Here is a 22213-nt window from a genome sequence, read left to right on the forward strand (position 1 = left end):
TGGTGCACAGCCTCTGCCTGGGATCTCTTGAGAATCTATTCACCACCTCTGCAGCAACAGGACACTGGCTGCCATAGTCCTCCTGCCTTATGTGCCGGGGTGATGCCTACTACTGTGTGAGGGTGGTGGCATAGTTTCTGGACATGGGGTTTGTCTGGGATAGTTTGCACAGGGCTTGGGCTAGGTCCCTGCCAGCCCTCCTATAATTCTATGCCAGTCAGGTAACACAGGGGGGTCCTAGCTGGGAGGAAAGTATGGCACCAGCAGTGCCTCACAATATTAGGACACCATGATTTGAAATATAAAATGCTGCATTTAAAATATGAAATGCTGACAAAGAAAGATATTTGATGCATCACATAAGAAATAAACCCCAAGCCTTCAACACCTGTAGACTAACTAGCCAGGATTTATCTGGTAATGAAATAAACATTTTATGAAAGGCTATTTTGGTTCATACTATATGAGGAAGTTGATCACGCTGCTTTGTAGGTAAACATACCAAAAAGGGGTACATGTACTGAAGCAAACATTTTTATTAGAGAATATGGAGACCTCATTTTGGTTTACAGAGTATGGTAAGTTACTACATACAAGAATGATTTAGACTTTGGATCTTCTGGTGTCTTCTGGAACCATGCAGTTCAAGCTATGCTGTGCCAGAAGAAAAGGAGAGAATGAGTGAGTGATGCAGATAAAGCACAACAGAACTAAGTCATCTACACATCCAAGCTTTCATAGGTGTCTCATGGGTAAACAGCTTAATGGAATCTGGGTAGCCATATAATTTGGAAAGGGAAGTCTTTTAGCCAAAAGGAGCTGCTGCTAGGGGAGATGTTTGTGGAATCAACCTGAAACCTTATGCACCTCAGTGATGATCAAGTAGGCGTCCTGTCCTACTAAATGGAAATTTTAAAGAGCAGGGTGTGTGGGCATGAGTACTTTCCACTAGGTGGCAGTCCTACTTTGGAGGAAGCTAGGCAGCCTCTTAATAGCTCATGTGTAAGACCAGATTTTCCTGAAGTTGGTGCCACGTTTTCAGGGGGTCAACACTCACAATTTGGCCTGGAATTCCAAAACAGCTAATTCCTCATTATACATATAAAGATTTCCAAAAGTGTTCAGTTCCCAGCAACTCCCATGATGAATGTTTCAGGTCAGCTTGGCTCTTTGGAAAATCCATTGTTTTTGTTGCCTAAAGGGGAACTGAGGTCTTTTGAAAACCTGGACCTCCATTTCTTTTGACCAGTGATTCTAACTGAAGATGCTGCAGCACCCTGAGGTGCCTTTCAAAATCTTTTCAAAAAGCATTGAAAAGCACTGCTTTAGACAGTAATACAGTAGTGACCAAATCATAGCTCATGAGCTATGTCCAACTCCCAGGCAGAGGCGAAGCATAGGGGGTGCATGCGAGTGCTCGTGCACCCCCTGAGCATGGCAGTGCACCCCTACAAAAAGGCGCCGCCAACACTGTTGGCAGTGCCTGCGGATGGTCTGCAGGTAGTCCATGATTGCCCCTGGATGCTGCTGATGCTGGCGGTGCCTGCAGGTGGTTGCCAAGCCATAGTCAGCACTCGCCACTCCCACCCCCACATCAATGACAGTGCTGGCAGTGTCTGTGGGAGCTCCCTGCTCACCACCACTGGGCTCCCGCCACCATGCTCCCACCACCACTGGTGCAGCTGTGCCTCCCCAGCCACCGTTCATGCTCCCAGGCAGTTTAAATACAGCTCCTCAAGAAAGAATAGTAGTGAAATACAATTAAAATCTTTTTCTCTGTGTTCATTCATTTCCTAATTTCAGTTTTCAGCTCATTCTTTATGCTAAGAAGGCATCTAACAACACATAGCTGCTGAAAGTGGGACATTGCATGCTGGTTGTTCATTCTGAGGTCAGTGCTTTTCTAAAGTTGTGCATCTTGCAGCGCTTGGCTACATCAAGATTTCCATTTGTGGCTAGAAAGATTAAGTAGTTTGGCTGCCCCTGCAATAATATGTTCTCTTGTTGTGTTAACTGAGGATGGTAAGAACAATTATTCAGAATAGATGGGGTTGGAGAGAATACAAGGAAGGTGGGGATCTTTGACATACGCTGTTCAGAAGGATGTGCTACAGGATAATCTCTCTGCATGCCTGGTAGGGGAATGATATGCTTCTATGTACATGTTTAGTTATACTTAGCGTAGGCAAAGGACTGTAAAAAGCAGATGGTGTGGGTGTTAGGGTGCATGGTTGACAGTCCAGAGGCTGCAAGTTTAAGGCTATAGCAGATGGCCTTATGGCATGGGCCCTGTCAGATTCCACTGAACTGGTAAATATTACTTAAATACTTTGTCACATAAGGCCATGAAAAAGGAAAGGATTGTATTTCATCATGACCTCTTAGTCTTTGGATAAGCAAATCACCTGCCCAACCTGAGGCAGGTTGGGGTCTAACATTTACTAGAGCTGTAAGAATACTTTAGGTACATATAACATGTTGCCTACATTTATGGGAAACTTGTTCTGCACATTCACTCACTCTTGCCTACCTTGATGAGGTCCTTGTTCTAGGCAGAGGAAACACTTTCTTAGCTGAGGAGTTAAAATGATAATCAGAACCACCACACCTCCGATACCAGCTGCCACCACCCCAATGATTGTTCCAATGGATTCTTCTATACCAAACAATCCTGGAGGGGTAAAGGCAGAGAGATGTAAGACATGCTGAAGAGGTATCTGCAATATAGAGCAGTACAAAAGGGACCATTGGGATGCAACTGTTTACAATAGCCTCCTGCAGAAGAGGCTGCCTCCTGGGATATGATTATATAGCTTTCTTGATGGGTAAGACACTGCAGGTCTCTACAGGGAGGAGAATATATTATGCTTCAGATCAAATTGATTTGTTTCAGTACAGGGCAAGAGACTGCAATACAGTACAGGGACAGTGTATTGACCTGCAGTTCATGCTGATTTATTTCTGTGCAAGAGGTGAGAGTGAATCATGATGCTGATTGCATTTACAGGAATCATCCCTGTATTTTTCACTCATGTCACATAAACAAAAAAGAAATACCTGGCAATATTTTGAAACCAACTTTGTAACTTGACTTCAACTCTCAAAAGGAGAGTAAAGATCTGCATGCATCTGGGGACTTGCAGACATTTGCTACCAGATGTAATGATTCCACTTTCTTAGAATGCTCCCCATTCTTTAAGATAAGTATCTGCTTCAATGAATGCTTTGCTGGATCTGAGCCTACAGGCAACAGAAGACACTTTCCAGCAGGTAAGTCACCAGAGTTTAAAGGCCTTTGCCACAGGCCTGACTTACTATTTTTACCATATGTCGTGTAAAAGTGAGACAGAAAGAAGGCAAGATTTGGGAAGAGTAGTATCAAAGGCCAGTGAGAAGGGCATGGAGTAATTAAATAAAAAGGATTTCTTCCGGCAGCCCCAGGGGAGATAAGAACATAGGATTGAAATTAGTTAAAATCTCAGGCAGGTCTTCAGCAAAGAATGTGTTCACAGTGAGATCTCTTACTTTGTAAGTGAGAAAAGCACCATAGCATGGGGCATTCAAAACTCAAGTAGGCAAAGGTAAGGGAATAGCTTAAACTGCAGCTCAGTGGTTTGCTCCACAGCTTGGCCAAGAGGTAGACAAGCCAAGCTCATAGGCTCTTTTCATCTCTAATATTATCCAGTTCATTTAGGAGGCCCAGATCTGTGCTAAGGGCATGTGTTTACATTGCACTTGGTGAAACCATTGAGAAGCAAACTCCGACCACTTAGTTTCATGTAATATGCATCAGATCCTGAAAATGAGGCAGTTCAGCCACCTTAAAGCAGCCCTGAGTGAATGAGCTACTTTGTTTTGGGTGTACTTATTGGCATTGTCGACATGTAGGGGGTGCACGTGAGTGCATGTATACCCCCTGAGATTGACTGTGCACCCTCTGGAAGTGCCAACCACAAAACTGGAAGTGCACTTCCAGTTTCGCCGCTGGCTTGGCAATCGGCTGTTGTGGGACCCCAGTGATTAGCAATCTGTTGCCCTCTCAGACTTGGGAGACACCAGTCACCCACGCTTACTGGTGCACATTCAGGGCTGATCTAGGGCAGGTGCATTGCCTGAGTTCCAGCCTTTGGGGTGGGTGGGTGGATGGGGAGTGATTTTCAGTGACAGTACCAGGCTCAGCAGAGAGTTGGTGTAGACAAGCCTTCAGGACCAGATTCCACTCCACGTATTAGATGTTATTAAGTATCTAAATATGATCCTATTCTACTCTGTTCAAGTCCCTGAAAATCTATGACCAATTCCTTCAGCTCCAAGCCAAAATGCTTGCCTGCCCCAACCATCTGCAACTGCACAGATCAACCCTGAAGATAGGAAAACAGAACTGGAATAACACAAGAGCATTACCTAGTGCTCTCCTGATCCTGAGTTTTGTGCCAGTCCCTGTCAACACCTTCCCACTGGAAAGCATCACCTGGCAGAAATAAATGCCATGATCACTTGTTGTCACATTGCGGATAGTCAAGGAAGCATCCCCTTGGGTTAAGTCCCCACTCATGAAAACCCTGGAGTAATTAGCCAAGATGGTCACATTGTTCTCCAACAAGTCCCTGGATCCCTTTTCATCCTCTTTGTACCACTTCACCATCAGCTTGGCCAGGGAAGGACCCCTCGGACTGTGAAACTGGCAATTTAGGACCACGTTTTTTCCCTCTTTGGCTTTTTCTTTGGCTGGAGTCTGAGTCACAAATGGAGGCCATGGCTCAGGGATAGTCACCACTGGAGGCCGCTCTGTAGTGCGTGCTGTAGCAGGAGAGGTGATGGTTGCATCTCCATGAATAACACAAGCAGCTGCATATAAAGAGAGAAACATGAATGGCGTTAAGGCTGACAAATAAAAATTAACTATGTAGTGGTTCCCTCCCAATGGCCACAGCAAAGGAGGGCATAGACTGGAGCTTGAAGGTTGCAACTCTTGTCATAATATTGGCCCTTTCCTGGCCCTCAGATTCCTTGTATCTGGACTGGCCTTTTTCTGTTCCTTCTTGATTTCTTCCTAAAGGTCTTGAAAGAGGAGGGTCAATAAAGCCTTTTATTCTCTGGTTTTGTGAACCCTGTAGGGTTTGGTTGATGAATCTCCAGATGTTTATAATGGGTTTCCACCTGGAAGTCTCCCATCTACTCCATTCTTCCCTTCTAGGAAGCTCTGGGGCCCCATATTCTTTGCTAATTTATCTTGAAGAGCACAGGGGCCCCTGCAGAGTCAGGAGAAGAGTAGAGCTGGTTGTTTGGCCGGGGTGACTGTCTCAGGTGTGCAAATAGTCTTAACTCATACTTACTTACTCAGGTCAAAATTTTAAAACATGAGTGCCTAAGTCCTTATTTAGGCTTGATTTTCAAAAGGGCTGAAGTTTATTGGACCTGGAAGGCACTTGGCACATTTGAAAATAAGGTCACTCAGGTGTCTAAATAGCCTTAAAAGCCTAACTTTAGGCAACCATTTTTTGGAAATCTTGGCCCAGTGCTTCCAGCAGATAGGCTACATTTGTGACCACGTCTCTATTCAAATGGGTTTGAGGCTGAATGTGGATATTTCACACTTCTAGGGTTCTCCCTGTCATTTATATTTAGATACATTATCTTCTTACTCACTCTCTCACTGGGGGAACCCTATTTTTATTCAGCCGATGTACATCAGACAGGGTACAGCATTCAGCAGAGATGCTGAATTAGCAGTAGTGAGCTACTCATTTAAAAAATATGCAGGTGGAGTGGCCAGTCTGTGAGAAAGAGTCTGGTGCAGTAGTGATCTTGCCAATTGCATCATGGCTCTTAGCATGGGCTCTCAGGTGGGTTTTCCAGCCTGCAGTGCACTCCTGGCTGTTGTGGCTAGACTGTTAGCTAGCTCAGTAGAAACCAGTATGGATATTTCTATGCTACACAGCAGTCTATACCTAATGGCAGCAAGGAATCCTAGAATCATAAGGAAGTAGGGCTGAAGGGGACTGCCACAGGTCATCTAGTCTAACTCCCTGCCTGAGGCAGTTTCTTCCCTATCCAAACCATCCCATACAAATCCATTGTCTAAGCCAGTGTTTCTCAACCCTTTAAGTAGCAAGTACCCCCTAACTTCTGAAAATTTTAATAAGTACCCCAACATTCAATTTGCCAGGGGATTTTATATTTACAGACTGTGTATATTTACATTTACATAATGTGTGCCATATGTTGGAAGAAGGGCTGTGTCTATAAGACTGTGATATGACAGATGTCTGATCTGGTGTGGGTAGGGTTGCCACCTTTTACACCAGGGGTGCACAACTCAAGTATGTACCTGGGGTAGAGGTGATGTTGGCCAAAGCTAGGAGGGCTGATCACCAAATCATTACTGGGGAATTTAATTTTTTAAATTGCACCAATTTTTTTGCCATAGTTTTGACAGGAAAAGAGGTTGAGAGAGTGTGTTGGGGTACCCCCATGCCCCCTGCCTGTTTCTTGCGTACCCCCCAGGGGTACACATACCACAGGCTGAGAAACTATGGTCTAAGCCATGGGTGGGCAGAATGACAGATGTGGCTGGCAGCCAGACTCCATTTCCCAGCAGCCCCTGCTCATGTGGTTCCCAGCTAGTGTCTACGGAAATCCTGGGGGCGCTGGGGGCGCAGGGCTGTGACCCTGTGCTGTCACAACCCTGTGTTCCTGGGGTCTCCACAGAGACTGGTCAGGAGCCATGTGGGCAGGGCATGCAGCTGAGTGAAGAGTTGCTCCAGGGTTGGCTCCAGGGTTGGGATCTTGCAGCGGTGACAGCAGGGCCAGGCCGGGGCAGAATCATGATGTGCTCCTGGCCCTAACCTCCTAGCAAAACTACCCAGTGAACTCTGACACAGCGCAAGACATAACACACAGGGAAAGTAGGGGGACCACAGCAGACAATGTCCTGCTGCTACAAAGGTTGTTAAAAATCTGCTCAAGAGACTGTAGGAAGAGGGTCATGCCCCTCACTACGGAAAAAACCAAAAATAAAAATCCCAATCCATACCAATCTGACCATGGAGCAAAATTCACTCCTGGCCCCAAATATGGCAGTCAGTCTAACCCTGAGCAGAGGGGCAGGACCCTCTAGCCAGGAACCTCCGGGCTTAAGTCTCAGTAGGAGCACTGGGACATGCCAGTCAAAATTCCTTGCCTTGTCTGCAGCCAACACCCAATGTCTCTGAGGAGGGCTTAAAAAACCCCCTGATACAGTAACAGGAGGGGCAAAAATTCCCACCCAGCCCTATGCAGCAACAAGCAAAGTCCAGAAGCATGGGAAATGCCCACGTGAGAAGGAGAAGAGAGACCTGGGAGAATGAACAAAGGAGGGAAAGAAAGAGGAGAATTCAGCCAGCTAAAAGAGGCGTGCAAATAGGGTTTCTGGCCCATATAACTGTAGGTGTCCCATTTACAGGTCATGGTATGATAAAAAGGACATGGCTGGGAATCAAATTGGTATTTGTCTGACAGGGAGATAATTACTAATTCTGACATGACAGCCCATTTGCTGTCTCCTTCAACAGCATAAACTTTGGAAACCTGCACTGTACAAATAGCTGACACTATTTTGACAGCTGGCACCTTGAGAAAATGTGAGCAAGGTACTTAAAAACACCATCAGTTTTTTATCTATTTATTAACAAGGCTCGTGATAGTATCCTGGGCAGTGTTCAAAACCAAGAGAGGGGCAACATTACCCTACTGCTATTCACATATGCAAGACAGGCTTGTAGTCGAGATTTAAAACCACACTTCCTCCAGTGGCTGCTAATCATAGTATCCCACAGTTTTGAGCAAGGGGCAGCTGAGTGCTTCTCATTTCTGAAAATAAGCCCGGTCTGAGGAAACAAGAGGAATATTTTCCCTCTGCAATACCTCAGTAGAAGAACAGAATGGGATAGTAAGCACCAAAACCAGACCAAATTAAAGCCCTGATGATCCACAATAAGGGGTTGAGAATAAAATGTTAAGTTTATCTTTTTTTCTTAAAATAATACCAGTCCCCACAATAATCAACCTTTAAAATTTCATGGAGTACAAAATACCGTACATAAAAGGTTCAGTTTGCCATTGTCTTGAGTCTTGTCTTGCCATTAGCAGGGACTAAAATGCCATCAGGCTGACTTGGTACTTTACACACATGGTTATGTGGCTGCATGTAGTAGTAAATGAAGACCTAAAGTACAAGACACTGAAGAATCAAAACTGTTTTTATCCCTTTGCAAGCATTCTCTTTGAACTTCATCAGACACCTGCACAAAAACACTGCTGCATTTACAATAATCATTATTATTCAGTATTTGGTTCAGGGTGGTACAGAAGGACTGTGGTCAGTAATCAGTGCCCCTTTGTGGCATTTGAACAAATTAAGGTGAGGTGAAATAAGGTAGGCCTTCACTGTTTTTCAGCTGCTCTGCAGTAACTGCCCATGTGCATACTACAAGTGGAAACCTGAAACTTGTAACCCACTGTTAATGAAAGAGGACTAAGTTACGGTGGCTTGGCTTCCACTAACTGTGGCATCAGAGCAGTGGTTCTCAACCTTTTTTTGTACCAGGACTCATTTGTAAACATTGATGGCCAATGCAGTAAATAGTTTAAGAAGAAAACACACAAGTATTTTGGCTCCAAAATACATACTACACACTACAAGTTAAAGCAGCTCAACAGTCTTAGTTTTAAGACAGAAATCAACATCAGCAGGAGAACATTAACAGAAATATCAACATGTGGCCCTCCATTACTCCCACGGGACATTCCTCATTGTGCAATTTGCATGAAGTAGATTGCCAGTGTCCCTCACTATTGACTTGCAGCTTCCTGGCCCTGCTGGTGCCCCACAAGTCTCAACCCACAGCCCCCTACCCTCCAGCCCCACTAGTGCTCCTCACTCCTGACCCACTGCCCCACCCCCAGACCCAGGCTCTGGCCCACCCAGTGTGTAGGGCAAGGGATGGGAGTGTGAGGTGGGGACAGGGGGTATATGCCCACAGTGGGCATGGGGCTGCAGCCTGGCCAGACCAGCACAGGCAAGAGCTGCGCCCATGGCCCTGCAGATGGGACCTGGAGCAAGGCGTCAAGACTCATTGCTGCCACCACCGCCAGGACCCTCGTGTCAGCCACGCTACTATCAGTGTGAGGAGTAACGGATGGAGGAGGGCTGTGCTGCCCTCACCTCCTCCCACCGCCAGCCACTTGCATGCTGGGCTGCGACTCTACCATGCCATCATGGCCTGGCCACCACTGCTCCCCTCGGGCTGCCTGCACTGCCTACCTCCCCATCTCCCCTCTGGGTTACAGCCACGGCCTGCGGGGAGTGGTGGCAGAAGGAAGCAATGAGGGCAGTGTGGCCCCCCACCTCCTGTCCTTAACTCCTCTTGCAGTCTCACCACCCTATAAGCCCAGCTCACTTCTTGCCCCTGGGGCAGGGGGCTGGACTCAGTGATCTTCCCTTCTATCCCTAATGTCTATGAAATCTATGAAATCACCCTACTCTGCCCTCTTGCACCAGGTCCTGTCTGCTGGGCCACAGAGGCAGCTCCAACCTGCGCAGGTTCCACCAGGCTGCAGCTCCATGCCTGCTGTGGGTGCACAAAACTGGGGGGCGGGGCACAGCGCCCCCCATGCATCATCTCTGTGGGTCTTCCCTCTTCTTCCCTGCCACATAGGCTTACTCTCTACACTGCCTGGCTGCCAACAGCAGGTGTGTCCGTGCACATGCATGTGGTGCCTCCTGCCTAATCGCTCTCCTCCCATTTTCCCTGGGTCCAAGCAGCCCCCATAAGGGGAAACCCATGATTTCCCACATTTTTGTCCTTTAAAGGAGAAAATCCATGGTTTTCCACGTTTTTCCACGATTGTTCACAACCCTTTCATATATTCTTGCAACCCGCTTTTGGGTCACGGCCCAAAGGTTCCGATATACTGAGATAGGCTACATGGAGCAGCTGATGTGTAGCAAAGCCTCTCCCCCTTGTGCCCAGCAGTAAATTGTGCAACTTTGCCTTAAGCAGCAGGTAAGAGAGAACTCGTGGGTTCAAAGACAGGGAGAGCACAAGCTAAGAGTACAAATTGCTAACTGGCTACAGAATCTGTTTGCATTTATAGTGTTGTGCATTGCAATGTGCTTTTCACATTGCATCCGAGAGCAGATAGATGAGAGACACCACCAACAAAACTTGAGTGGGACAGGCATTTTTTGACAACATTTTTCACCAGAAAGATGTGTTTCCTGAAACTGCAGCTTTGCAAAGGAATGGAGTAGTATAGTACTACCATTATACTCTTTTCTCAAGAAGGATTTTTCAGGTCCCAGATGGAATTTTGGTCAAAATACAAAAAGGACAGAAGAAGCTCTGACCCAGAACTGCAAATAGGTCTGGGCACTCAGGTGGGATGTGGGAAAGCCATTGAAACTTAGAAAGGTAGGTGTGAAAGAGAACTCATGAGGTTGTCTAGTCTAACCCTGTGCTCAAGAGAGGATTATCCCAATATAAACCATTCCAGACGTCTGTTTAGCTAACTTACTCTAAAAACTTCAAGGATGGAGATTCCACAATCTTCCTGGGTAACCTGCTCCAGTGCTTTGTCTCCCTCATAGTGAGAAAGTTCTTCCTAGTATCTATCCTAAACTTCCCTTGTTGCAATTTAAGACCATTGCTCCTTGTCCTGTCCCCTGCAGCCACAAAGAATAGTTTGTCACCCTCCTCTTTATTACTATTGTTCAGGTAAACTGTTTTGAAAACTGTTACAAAATCTTCCTTCATTCTTCTTTTATCAAAACGAAATTGTCCCAGCTCTTCCAACCCTTCCTTGAAAATCAAGGTTTTTAGACATTGAACCATTCTTGTCTCTCTCTGCTGCGCTCTTCCTAATTTGTCTGCATGTTTCTTGAAAAGAGGGACCTAAAACTAGACACAGTACCCCAGGTAAGGGATGTGAGTCCCTGCACCAATGATGTTTAATTATCTGTGAAAGGTCTCACCGGTTCAGGAAGAGATGCTGAGACTCGCCTGTGGCCTGGTGCCCTCCCCTGAGATGTTGGGAGAATGGCAGAGCAGGCAGAGGTGGGAACCTACATATCTCAGGTGTGTGCCCATCAGGCCACTAGCCATGCTAGGGTACCTCTCTCTATCCTAAAAAACTTCAAGAACTCTTGGGTTTGTCAAATTGTGGAATGGAACATTTTTTTAGGTCTCAAAAATTTCTGCAGGATAGGAAAACCTGATTCACTCTAAGTGAAATGCCTTTGAGGTGGTAGCACTAACTATAGCAAACAGCACAGACACAGTCCAGCAGTGGACTCCTGGCTGTCCCATGGGAGACAAGAGACACATGACTCCACTGTAGCGGGTGTAAAGGAGGACACAGACGGACCCCATGGCTCTCTCTTGCTCTGGGATTGATTAAACAGCCTGTACAGCCTCATGCTGCCACCCAGGATGGCTGCTGTGTTCCACCCCCGGAGCAGCTGCATTTCAGTGGTAAGTGGGTAACCCTTATCAACACACTCTGTAATCCTCTTTGGTGTAAAATGCATTTTCTGGCTGAGAAAAATATTCTTCCTGTCCTGAACTGTAACAGTTTGCTGTGAAACCAAATTTCACTGCAGAGCTCTGTGTCAGGGCTGAGATAGCAATCTTTAAAATATGGTTTCTAAAATGCTTTGGCATGAGAGGCATATTCTCCTTCACTTCCTGCCCCAAAATGTCGCTTAGCGTTTCTGTGTGCTAGTAGGACTAGGCAGCTGCCACATTCCATCCCAAATATTGGCTGCATTTCACTGGTGGATGAAAAGATTCATCTATAGCTATTTCGGAAAGTTTAATAAACACTTTGGCATCTGTTACATAAACACTGGATACTTCCTACTGTTATTATTACTACTGCACTACAATCTGGAAGTTATTTCAGTATTTTCAGTGTTATTCTGACCTTTAATATATACATTTGCTATGTCAACATTGTTATGTTATAAGAAAATTTAATGGGCCAGTAAGGCAGTCCTTTTTGTTTTTTGTAGAGTTGCATTTGGGCATAATTAGAATGACTTGCAATAGGACCAGTGCCCCAGTCTCTCTCAATCAGGGGTCAGCAACATTTTTGGGCAGAGTGCCAAAAACACCCACATCCTCAACCTATACAATTTTGGCATGCCAGGGGCAGACAGTGGGGGAGCCATGAGCGGCCCAATACTTGTTACATCAGCACAGCCCCGAACCCTTCCCGGCCACCTGCCCTGAGGCACGTGTGTCAACAAAATGCCTTCGCGTGCCACGCTCTGGCACTTATGCCAGGGGTTGCCTACCCCTGCTCTAAATGGTTCCATGTTGTTCTGATGAGGTTGGTGGCAAAATGCAGGCATGAGTTTTAAGCCTGTTCTAGTTTTGTGCCAAAGGCCACCCCCAGTTAGCCCAGCAGTAAGCAAGTATCTGGCCATATGACCTGTGGGAGCAGGTTGGAGGTAGCCAGAAGTGTTGCTAGCTGTGGTGTGTGTTAATCATATTTGCCTGATGAGCTATTGCATTTGGGAGGATCTCTGATCAAAGGTTCATCTCCCAGTATTTCAAAGCTATAAATATAGGCATCATAATTATTAGATTTAGCGTCTTATCGTCTCTTCACTGCCAAGAAAGGGAAGGAACTGAAATGCATGGGGCTGACCGAGAAAGACACCGAAAATGGAGAAAAGAGATCTAATGCAAGTTCTCCTTTTTATTTCTACTGGAACTCCACAGAGTGCCAGCACCAAGTGTTAGAATGGGAGCATGAAATGTTCAATGAAACCAGGACTGCAGAGATATTGGGAAGATGAAAGGGAAGGAGGGGACAGATGCAGTCATGGACATGCTAAACAGCTGGAGTTCTTGGAGTTTGCTTTCTCTCATGAAGCTGAAGTTAGTTACTTATTCCCAGTTCCTTACTCCCAGTTCCCTATTCCTTATTCCTAGTTCCTTATTCCCAGTTCCTTTACCAAAGCTAATCTAGACCCAATAAAAGCTTGTTATTAGTGAATTATACATCCTAAAGAGAGAGAATTTCATTAGCTATGCATATGTACTAATGAATACACATGAGCGACTGGTGCCTCTTGACACCAGTCAGTGACTGGGGTGGGCGGGGGGGGAAGAGTCCCCCAGTGGGAGAATGCACTGATGAGGGGGAGGTCCCTCCATGGCTGATATCACTGACTAGGGAGGGGGTCCCCCTGCAGCCCATTCACTCACCAAAAAGTGGCCACGCCACTTCCAGAAGTCCCGCATTTAGTGGCAACCCCACTCCACGGCTGGCACATACAGGGTGGGCACCGGGCCCCCCCTCGCCCCCCTGCCTGCTGCCTAAACAGTGAACGCAGCCTGACAGGGGGTGCATCAGTGCTCTTAGGGGGTGCATGTGCACCCCATGTACCGACTACACATTGCCACTGTTAATATGTAAAATAATATCCTACCTCAAGTACAGAGCCCTAAATGAAGGTCAGATTAGGATAGGATTATGGGGCAAAATACTTCTTGGGCCACCCCAAACTTCCTGTCAATGCCACTGGGGGACTGTCCCAAAGAACCCTGGCCACAGTCCTGCCTGGTCCAAAGCATGGTTTGGCTGTGCCAAGGTGCCAATTAACAGCCCCCATACCCACTATACTAAGTATAATGCCTTGAATAAGGAACTGGCATTTCAGATGGGATTATGGCTAGAAATTCTGATTGGGCCACCCACCAGAATACCTCTGGGCCACCGGGGGACTCTCCCGGATGCATTGGACCAGAGTGTTGCCCAGCCCAAAGTGCAGTTTGGCCATGCCAGGCTGCCAACTGACAGCACCCTTGTCACTGTGCTAAGTACACAGACCCGAATAAGGAACTGGATTTTGGGCTGGAATTATAGCTACAAGTCTTTCTTGGGCCACCCCCAAACCATGTCTGTGTGTCACCGGGGGACTGCTGGACTGGAGTCTTGCCCAGCCCAGAGTGCAGTTTCTTCATGCCATGCATCCCCCACAGGCACTAGGTATAATGGCTCGAATAAGGAATTTCTTTTGGGCTGAGATTAGTGATATAAAATCTTCTTGGGCCACCCCACCCCACCCCACCCCACGCCATGCCTCTTTGGCACTGGGGGACTCTTCTGGACACCCTTGACCATGTTTTCCTCTTGTCCAAAGAACGCTTTGGCCATGCCAGGCACCAATTACTCACTATCCACATGTGCTATTTACACTGCTACCAATAAGAAGCTGCCCTTCTGCTGGGTTCAGGGGGCAAAACTCTCATGAAATCATCCCAAAACACATCCCCACTACCAAGGAGCATCCTGAAGAAATCTGGCCATGTCCCTGCTCAACACAATGCCAACTTTTTGAATGTAAGCCTGCCAGCTGACACCCAACCTTTAAAACCTTTATGTTGCTATTCCACCAGGCACTGGAAGGCAGGACGAATGGCTGCATGCAAATACAGGGCACCAGTAACGGACCTCTGCTCTGACACGTGGTATTTAGCATGTGTCAGAACAGACTTGATTAACCAAGTCTGCTGCCAGTCTGCTGAAGCATGTTAATTAGTGCACTCCAGCAGCCTCTGCATCATGTGTATTCGCTGTGCCTGTGTTTCAAAATGGCAGCAGCAGCGCTTTACCTAAAGCTCTTTGAACCAATTTTGTTAAAGCACCCGTACCGCCATTTTGAACCATGGAACACTGAATACAGGCAGTCCGCAGACTTACAATACAATTGGTTCCTGAAAACTGCATCTTAACGTTGCAACTCAGAATTGATTTTCCCATAGGAAACAATGTTATAAATGGGGGATTGATTCCTGAACCAAGGCCCAATACCCTACTTTCACCAAAAAATAACCCAGAATTTTGTACTCAATCAATTATAGATGAGTAACATAGCTACTTTAATGTATTTATATTGTAAATAGCAATCATACTAATTTGGAAGGACTTCTTTGAGGTGATTTTGCTGGACTTTTTGAAGGGCTCTTGGTGGGGACTTTTAGAAGGGCTCTTGGCTGGAGTCTTCTCAGGAGTCTTGGCTCCAGTTTTTTCTGGAGTCTTGTCTGGTTTCTTAAAAAAAGTGTCCAAGAAATTTTAAACAGATATTCTCCAGGGAGATGGGCAACGCAGCAAACTTGTTTGCTGGTGTGGTGTTGCATAGATCAAGTGTTGTAAAGTTGAAACTGACGTCAGAAAGTTGAAACAGGGTGTCGATTGATAAATGTTGTAAGTGCAAAATGTTGTAACTTGAAACGTTGTTAAGTCAAGGACTGCCTGTACATGTGACAGTGTAAGTAATTACAGTGGCTCTCAGAACCGTTCTATTTAAAGCACCCTTCTCCCCACCCCAGAGCATGTGTATAGAGGCCCCTATGGATTTTTCAACAGCGTTTCACACTTGCATCCAGTCGCCACCCAGAAACTTGGTAAAATAACTTAAAACTGGGTGTTGTAATTTAAAGCAACCTGCTCATTCACTAGCAAATGTTAAATTAAAACAAGTTTATTACAAGGGAAAGGGGGAACAATGGTACTCCATAACCAAAACCTTAACTATTAAGCTTTAACTGTAGCTCAGAATGGATCACAGTGGCAAACCAACCTGGGGAGCTCCCTCCTAGCCAAGTCACTTTGGAAGGGAGTCTCACCCACAGCTGCCAGCCAGGGACTCTATCACTTGCAGTCCAAAAGACATTTCTTATTCGAGCCAGTATACTTAGTCCAGTGGGCATGGGGGGCTGCCAGTTAGCAGCCTGGCATGAAGAAACTTCACCCAGGGCTGGGCAAGACTCTGGTCAGGGGTGTCCAGGAGAGTCCTCCAGGGCCACAGAGGCATGGTGTGGGATGGCCCAAAAAGGATTTGCAATCATAATTTCAGGCCAAAACCCAGTTCCTTATTCAAGGCATTCTACTTACTACTACCAAAATGCACATTAAGAATGATGGGAGCAGGGGGCCCGGGCAGGACTGTGGCCATGGTTCTTTAGGACAGTCCCCCAGTGGCATTGACAGGAAGTTTGGGGTGGCCCAAGAAGTATTTTGCCCCATAATTCCATCCAATCTGACCTTCGTTTAGGGCTCTGTACTTGATGTGGGATTTTATTTTACATATTAATTAGTACATATGCATAGCTAATGAAATTCTCTGTCTTTAGGATGTGTACTTCATTAATAACAAGATTTTATTGGGCCTAGATTAACTTTGAAAAAGGAACCGGGAAGAAGGAATAGAGAACCGGGAAGAAGGAACTGGGAATAAGAAACCAACTTCAGCCTCATCTCTCTCTCTCTCTCTCTCTGTCTGGAATTAGCCCTGCCCCAGACAGAGCATCCAAGAGGGAACTCCGTAATGGAGAAAGCAGCTGTTGTAGGGTCCCAGAATTGTCCTAGAGAGCCCTGTACCACCAGATCCTTGAGCGGTTGCAAAGGTGGGAAAAGGGCACAAGGGGTCTCTCATCCTTGTGCACCATGTACAACCACTCTGCCTTTACCAGTGGTTTTTAACTTTTTTGGACTCAAGGCACCCCTCACTGGACTCGAAGTCCCCCTCCACAACTTTTCTGAATTGAGCGGCATCCAGTATCAAAAGCTAATGTATATATGAAAGTGCTTACCTCCTTACACAGGGACTGGGACAAGCCTGAGCCTAGTTTATCTGCTGAGTATATCTGCTTATCTCTTCACACCTCAGCCTGGTTGAGACTCACTGCCCTATCCTCAGAGAAGTGCAGCAATTGCTTCCTTCCTCCCCAAATAGCATGGGAAGGAGTGGAAAGGGGATGGGGCCAGGGCTTCATTCTCAAACCCTGCATTGACCTACAGAGGTGTTTGGTTTGGAAAGGGGAGCGAATGCTGTGTCCCAAAGGATGGTGGTATTAATTGCACATTGACACTGAATATACCTGGGAGCCAGAGGAAGTATTTTGCTTCTTGAGTTGTTCCCTCAGAGCTGTGGGACTATCTACCTTTTCCACCTTTTCCACCATGAGTGGCTGCCTCTACTAACCAGGGCCCTGCTCAGTGGGAATGAGTCCCATAACTCAGAGTTAGGGGCCTAAATGCTTTTGTGGATCTGTGCCTAGTGTTCTGGAGCAAGAAGTCTCTAACTGAAGGAGCTAAGTTCTGTCTTCAAGCCTACACGTCTAGTCTTAATCCTGATTTCATCAGAGTTATGCAGAGGCAGCTGATGTCTGAATTTGTTTTCTTCTTTCCTTCTGCAGCTAAATTGCCATATAAAGGTTTAGCAGCACTTCCCATGGTATTTTTACACAAAGTCAGATGGTCTCTTTTAGTGTGATTGTACCTCAGAATGTTCTGAAATGCTCGATTTGTTTAGTTAATGCAGTGAATTTGGGCAGACTCCAGGTCCCATTATTAATCTTTCTTATCCCTGATGGTCAGCCATGAACTGTGCTGAACACTTAACTCTTGTGATAGCTATGCTAAGCTTTCTTTCCTTCTCTTACATGCCTGTCTGCAGTCCAATTACTAGCTATTTTCCATTTATTTAGAAGATACCAGTTTTTCAGAGATACTTTTGTTCATCACTGCGCATTAACAGAGTTGTCTAACACTGTCTCTCTTCATCATGAGTTTCATTTCACCTCCCACTTCGAAACAACTGACCCTGTCATCTGTTGTCCTGTATCTGTGTTTCACTGTATGTCACTTAGATTGCAACTAATTAGCATGAATCACTACCCGCAGGAGTTCATCTTTTACTGCCAGCTCTGTTTGGGGTTCTCACTGTGAAGGTCACAGCGCAGCCTTTTTTTTTTTTTTAAATTGGCAAAACTGGGAGGGGACTTGTTTGCTAATATTTAAACATACAGTGCCCTTTTCATGTTGGCATCTGGGTTTATTTCATGCCAAGTACCGTGTTGAACCCGCTACAAGTTTCTTTTTATGCCATTTTCCTCATTAGCAAATGAGCCATCGCTCCACCTGTCATGTGGGAGTTAGGTCTGTTTCCCTGATCAGGAAGGACTGTATGTTTTTCATTAACTCCTTAAAGTTAGGCTAGCCAGAGTGTTGGGAAATACTGAACTGGGGGACAATCCTGTCCAGGCCAGGAGGAGAAGATGGGATGATCTAATAGGTCACTTTAGGCCGAAATTTTCATACCTGGGGCCATGCTCTTGTCTCTGACTGAGGGATAGACAAGGAAAGGTGAAGGGGTGCAGGAGTGACTCAGAAATTGAATAAAACTTACCTTTGCTCTTCCGTCATCCCAGGGACACTATTTGCATGGCTGCTTCTTGCAGCCTAAGGGCTTCTTTAACACATGCCACTTGCTAACAGCCCCAAAGAACCAAAACAGGAGCTGGAGATGGGCAGAGTGTGGGGCTCTTTCACGTATCTCCTTTCCTATGCCCTCACTTGCTAAGGGGACAGGCAATACAGCAGGCAGTCTAGGAGTCAATATACGAGCCCTGGGCTATCAGAAAATCCTCATACTGGAATGACCCTCCTTTGGATGGCTGTGATGGCTTTGCAGCCAGAATCTACTGGCAAGATGGTACAACAAGGCTGCCTGTCATCCCAGCTTCTGGCCCCTATTTTTTCTGATTAAAAGATGATGACAGCTTACACCCTAAGACTTTTAAACAATGGTTGTGGAAAACATAAGGAATAACTGTCTTTGAGTATAACTGATAACTATCGGAGAACCAAAATAGAAATAAAAGCTGGTAAATAGTTTGCCTTCTCAAGAAGTCAGGGAAAATACACTCGCTCTGAAAAGATAAATTCCATCTTTGGAATTGCATTCAAACAAGTATTTCTATTAACTAAATAAAAAATGTATCTATCAGCAAGAATGTGCTTTCAATACATCATGCAGTACCAAATATGCTCCTTCTATATCCTGAGGAAGTTCTTGGGGAGGGGAATGATGTTAAAAAGAATAAAGCCTCAGAAGCCAGCCTCTAGAAAGAAGCCAAACTCCCTGAAGGAAGAAAAGTGGTTAACAGATCAGTACTTACCCACCAGCAAGTAGAACAGGAGAGGTGGTACCACATAGCTGTAGAATTTCCCAGCCTGTTGGTTCATAGCTGCTGAAATATAGTCTCCCTGCCTTTTCCTTTCTCTTGGATATGGGGAAAAATGTGTGTGTGTGTTTTGCAACAGGAGCTTACATTCTGCCCAATGAATGTCACACTTGCTAAAGTTACCACAGCTTTAAGTTTGCAGCACTCTGCCGCCTGCCTGGATGACAGCCACATTTTAACTTGCTAGCGCGAGCGGCTTCTCTGGGGAAGCTTTGCTCTCTGCCAGGGAAGATGCAGAAACACAGTAAAAAGTGAGGACAAACATAATTTTCTTTTGTGGCTTTGGTCTTAAGTACACCAGGGTCTGGGGTTGAGCACTGAATATTCAGATAGTCAGGAGATGAATCTCAGTCTGTTGAGCCCCAAATGGAAATGAAAAAGAAAGAGCATTGGTTTGATTTTCAGAGCAGATGGGCAAGGAAAGCACTTCTTGATTGGGGTCACACTTGCAGGTACTCAGCACCTTTGAAAATTGGGCGTGAGCATTCCTTGTGTTGGTGATTCAATGCTATATTCCCAAAGTATTGCTTTTCTTTGCAGTGTTGCACAGACCTTAAATGTACAAGTTTTGATTAATTTTAACTGCCTGGTTAACTGAAGCTTGCTTATGTGCCCAGTGCAGATGAATGGGTTTGAAAATCAGTGACCCCTTTGCAAAGCTGACTAATGTTCTCTAGTCTTGGCCGAGGAAAGTCCATACAGAGGAACAATACAGCTGTGTGGGCAGGGCTTCAGAAGCCAGGTTCATAGGCTGTAATATTTCACTACCCGTTGATCCTGCCAGTTGTGGTCCAGCTGTGTGGTGGGCATCCTATTCCAACCAGTTGGTTGGCAACTCTCTCCTGCACTCTGGGGTTGGAGACCTCAATGCAGGTTTCTTGAAGCCTGCTAGGCTTTCTTTCCCATTCCTGAATTTAACTGATGATTTTGGCTACCTCACAGTATCCTTTAGATAAATGGGATTACATGCTCACATGCTCTCCTGCACCTATTTATAAACACGTTCCCACTAGGAGAGGCCTGAGACACTTGTTTTATACTATACAACAGAGGGACAAACTGTTTGAAGAAAATTGCTGTGGTGCTATGGTAATATGGCAGCTTTCTTAATGCTCCATTTGGCTATTTCTAAGATCCAAGCTTGCTTAAATGTAGTCCTTTAACTCTACGACAGTCCCAAGGAGTATATACCAGTTTCCGGCATCCAAAACCCAGTGACCCAATATTATGAAAGAGGTTACAGTCTTTGAGAGTAATGGCTTGCTCGTTGTAGTCTTGGATTGTGTTCAGATATCATGGTGATAAAGAGATAGAGGAAGCTAGACTAGGTAGATATTATAATGGCTTTGAAAGGTCTCTCCCAAGTGCCTTAAAAGAGCTAAAAAGGCAAAGGTTTTTCTTCTTTGTTTTATACTTCTTAAAAGATCTGGATTTTCTTGTCAGTTTAGGGTCATATGATGTAAGGCATTTTCTTTCACCTCAACATTTCTTTGGGGGAGGAAAAGGATCAAGAGCCACGATAAGGAAGAATAAGAGGCCTTCTCAGGTAGTGGAAACTGGAGTGGGGAGGGATCTGAAGGAGGAGTTGTGTTGAGAGATTGAGCATCCAGCTGTTTTGAGTGACTGGCCTGGAACTGATCTGCGTGGCTGGAGGGTGAGGATGGAGTAGAGAGGGGCAGCTTGCATGTGGGAGCTCCCTGTGAGGCTGGGGTCAGTTCAAGAGAAGCAAAATCACTGCACAAGTAACTCCTCAGGGAGACAAAATGGCTGCCAGGGTTGACATGGCAGGGGAGGATTGGCAGCTAGGGTGGCCATCCTAGAGGACAGCTCAGTTATCCTCTGTCCTCTATTGATACGAAACTGGACGTCTTTAAGAGAAAAACAGAGGCCATAAAGGCGTCAGGTTTCGTATTAATAGAGGACAGAGCAGCAGAAAACTGGACTGTCCTCTATGATGGCCACCCTATTGGCAGCTAATGGCTGAAGGTGGGAGATGTGCAAGCCCTTCAGCACCTGCACTCAGGCTGCTGGCTTGTGTCGCGGTGTAGGAGAGGCTTTGGGGCCCAAGAGTGAAGCCAGAGGGGATGAGGACGGCTGGGGCTTTGTTTAGGAGAAATGCCTGGCTTTGAAACTTCTTGGAAGCAGTTCATTACACAGCACCAAATCCATACTAATAGTGGAAAAAACTGGGATTTTTGAAGAATTATTTTTAATGTTTTTAGTTTATTGAGACTTAAAGATGATTATAGAGGTAGCACCAAAAGACAGTAGAAATCAGGCCTAAAGTCCTGCTGGTTGAATTACAAGCAATGTCATTCCAGTCCTGTGAAAATACTTCTGGGACCTAGGCTGAAGAAAACTCAGACTGGGTTGGAGTTTCCGTGGATAATTCTGATGGGATGTTTCATAGTTGGTAGGGTCGGAAGGGACCTGAGCAGATCATCAAGTCTGACCATGTGGTCATGAACATTATGGGGTCCCCTTCAGCTTCCCCAGAGGCTGGGACTGTTTACGCCAGGAGCTTCATAGCTTTGAGTGCCAGAAGACCCTAATACTGTAGTTTCCCATCTGAAACCTTTGGAGACAGACTTTGACACTACAAGAGTGAGCTCCACCTGCAAAGGGGAACTTCTTCAGTGCAGAGACAGGGACGGAAAAGTGCAGGAAACCCCAGGATGCAATAGCTCTCTGTTAGCTTTGTTTGGTGGGGCTGTGGGGAACTAGATATATCACTCTAGGACCCACAAGCCTTTTCTGACTCCAGACAAACCTTTTCCCCAGCTGCATATCCCTCTCTCCACAAAGTGCAGCCAAGGGGAAAGAGAGAGGAATATACCAAGAAGGCACTCCATATTTTCCCTTTACCCAGATGGAGGTTCTCTGGGGAGGGGCATGCCATTCCCACATCTCTGACTCCTATAACACAGGGGATCAGAAGAAAGACACTTTACTTGATAGGCACATTTTCTAAAAAAATACCAAATGCCTGTGTGTATACAATGAAGAAAGGCGCTGGCTGTAAGGGAAGCTTTACTCCAAACTCTGATCCTAAGGTAACTGGCTTGTTATCCACCCACCCCTTTTCATTAGCCAGATTGTTTTCTCTGGCAGTCAGATATCACCTAACTCTC

General features: G+C 45.8%; 1 protein-coding gene across 1 annotated transcript; it reads right to left on the reverse strand.

The window, feature by feature from the left end:
* Positions 1-521: 521 nt before the first annotated feature.
* LOC149874120 (uncharacterized) lies at positions 522-19159 on the reverse strand. The gene is made up of 4 exons (XM_090031588.1): positions 19017-19159; positions 4405-4848; positions 2531-2671; positions 522-654 (listed from the first exon to the last, which is right to left on the reverse strand). Exons 1-4 carry the CDS (start codon positions 19081-19083, stop codon positions 650-652), a joined length of 657 nt encoding a protein of 218 aa, XP_089887714.1. The 5' UTR covers positions 19084-19159; the 3' UTR covers positions 522-649.
* Positions 19160-22213: the final 3054 nt, after the last annotated feature.

Source organism: Crocodylus siamensis, chromosome 1, assembly GCF_052110815.1.
Source record: "Crocodylus siamensis isolate JL-2025a chromosome 1, ASM5211081v1, whole genome shotgun sequence".
NCBI lineage: Eukaryota > Metazoa > Chordata > Crocodylia > Crocodylidae > Crocodylus > Crocodylus siamensis.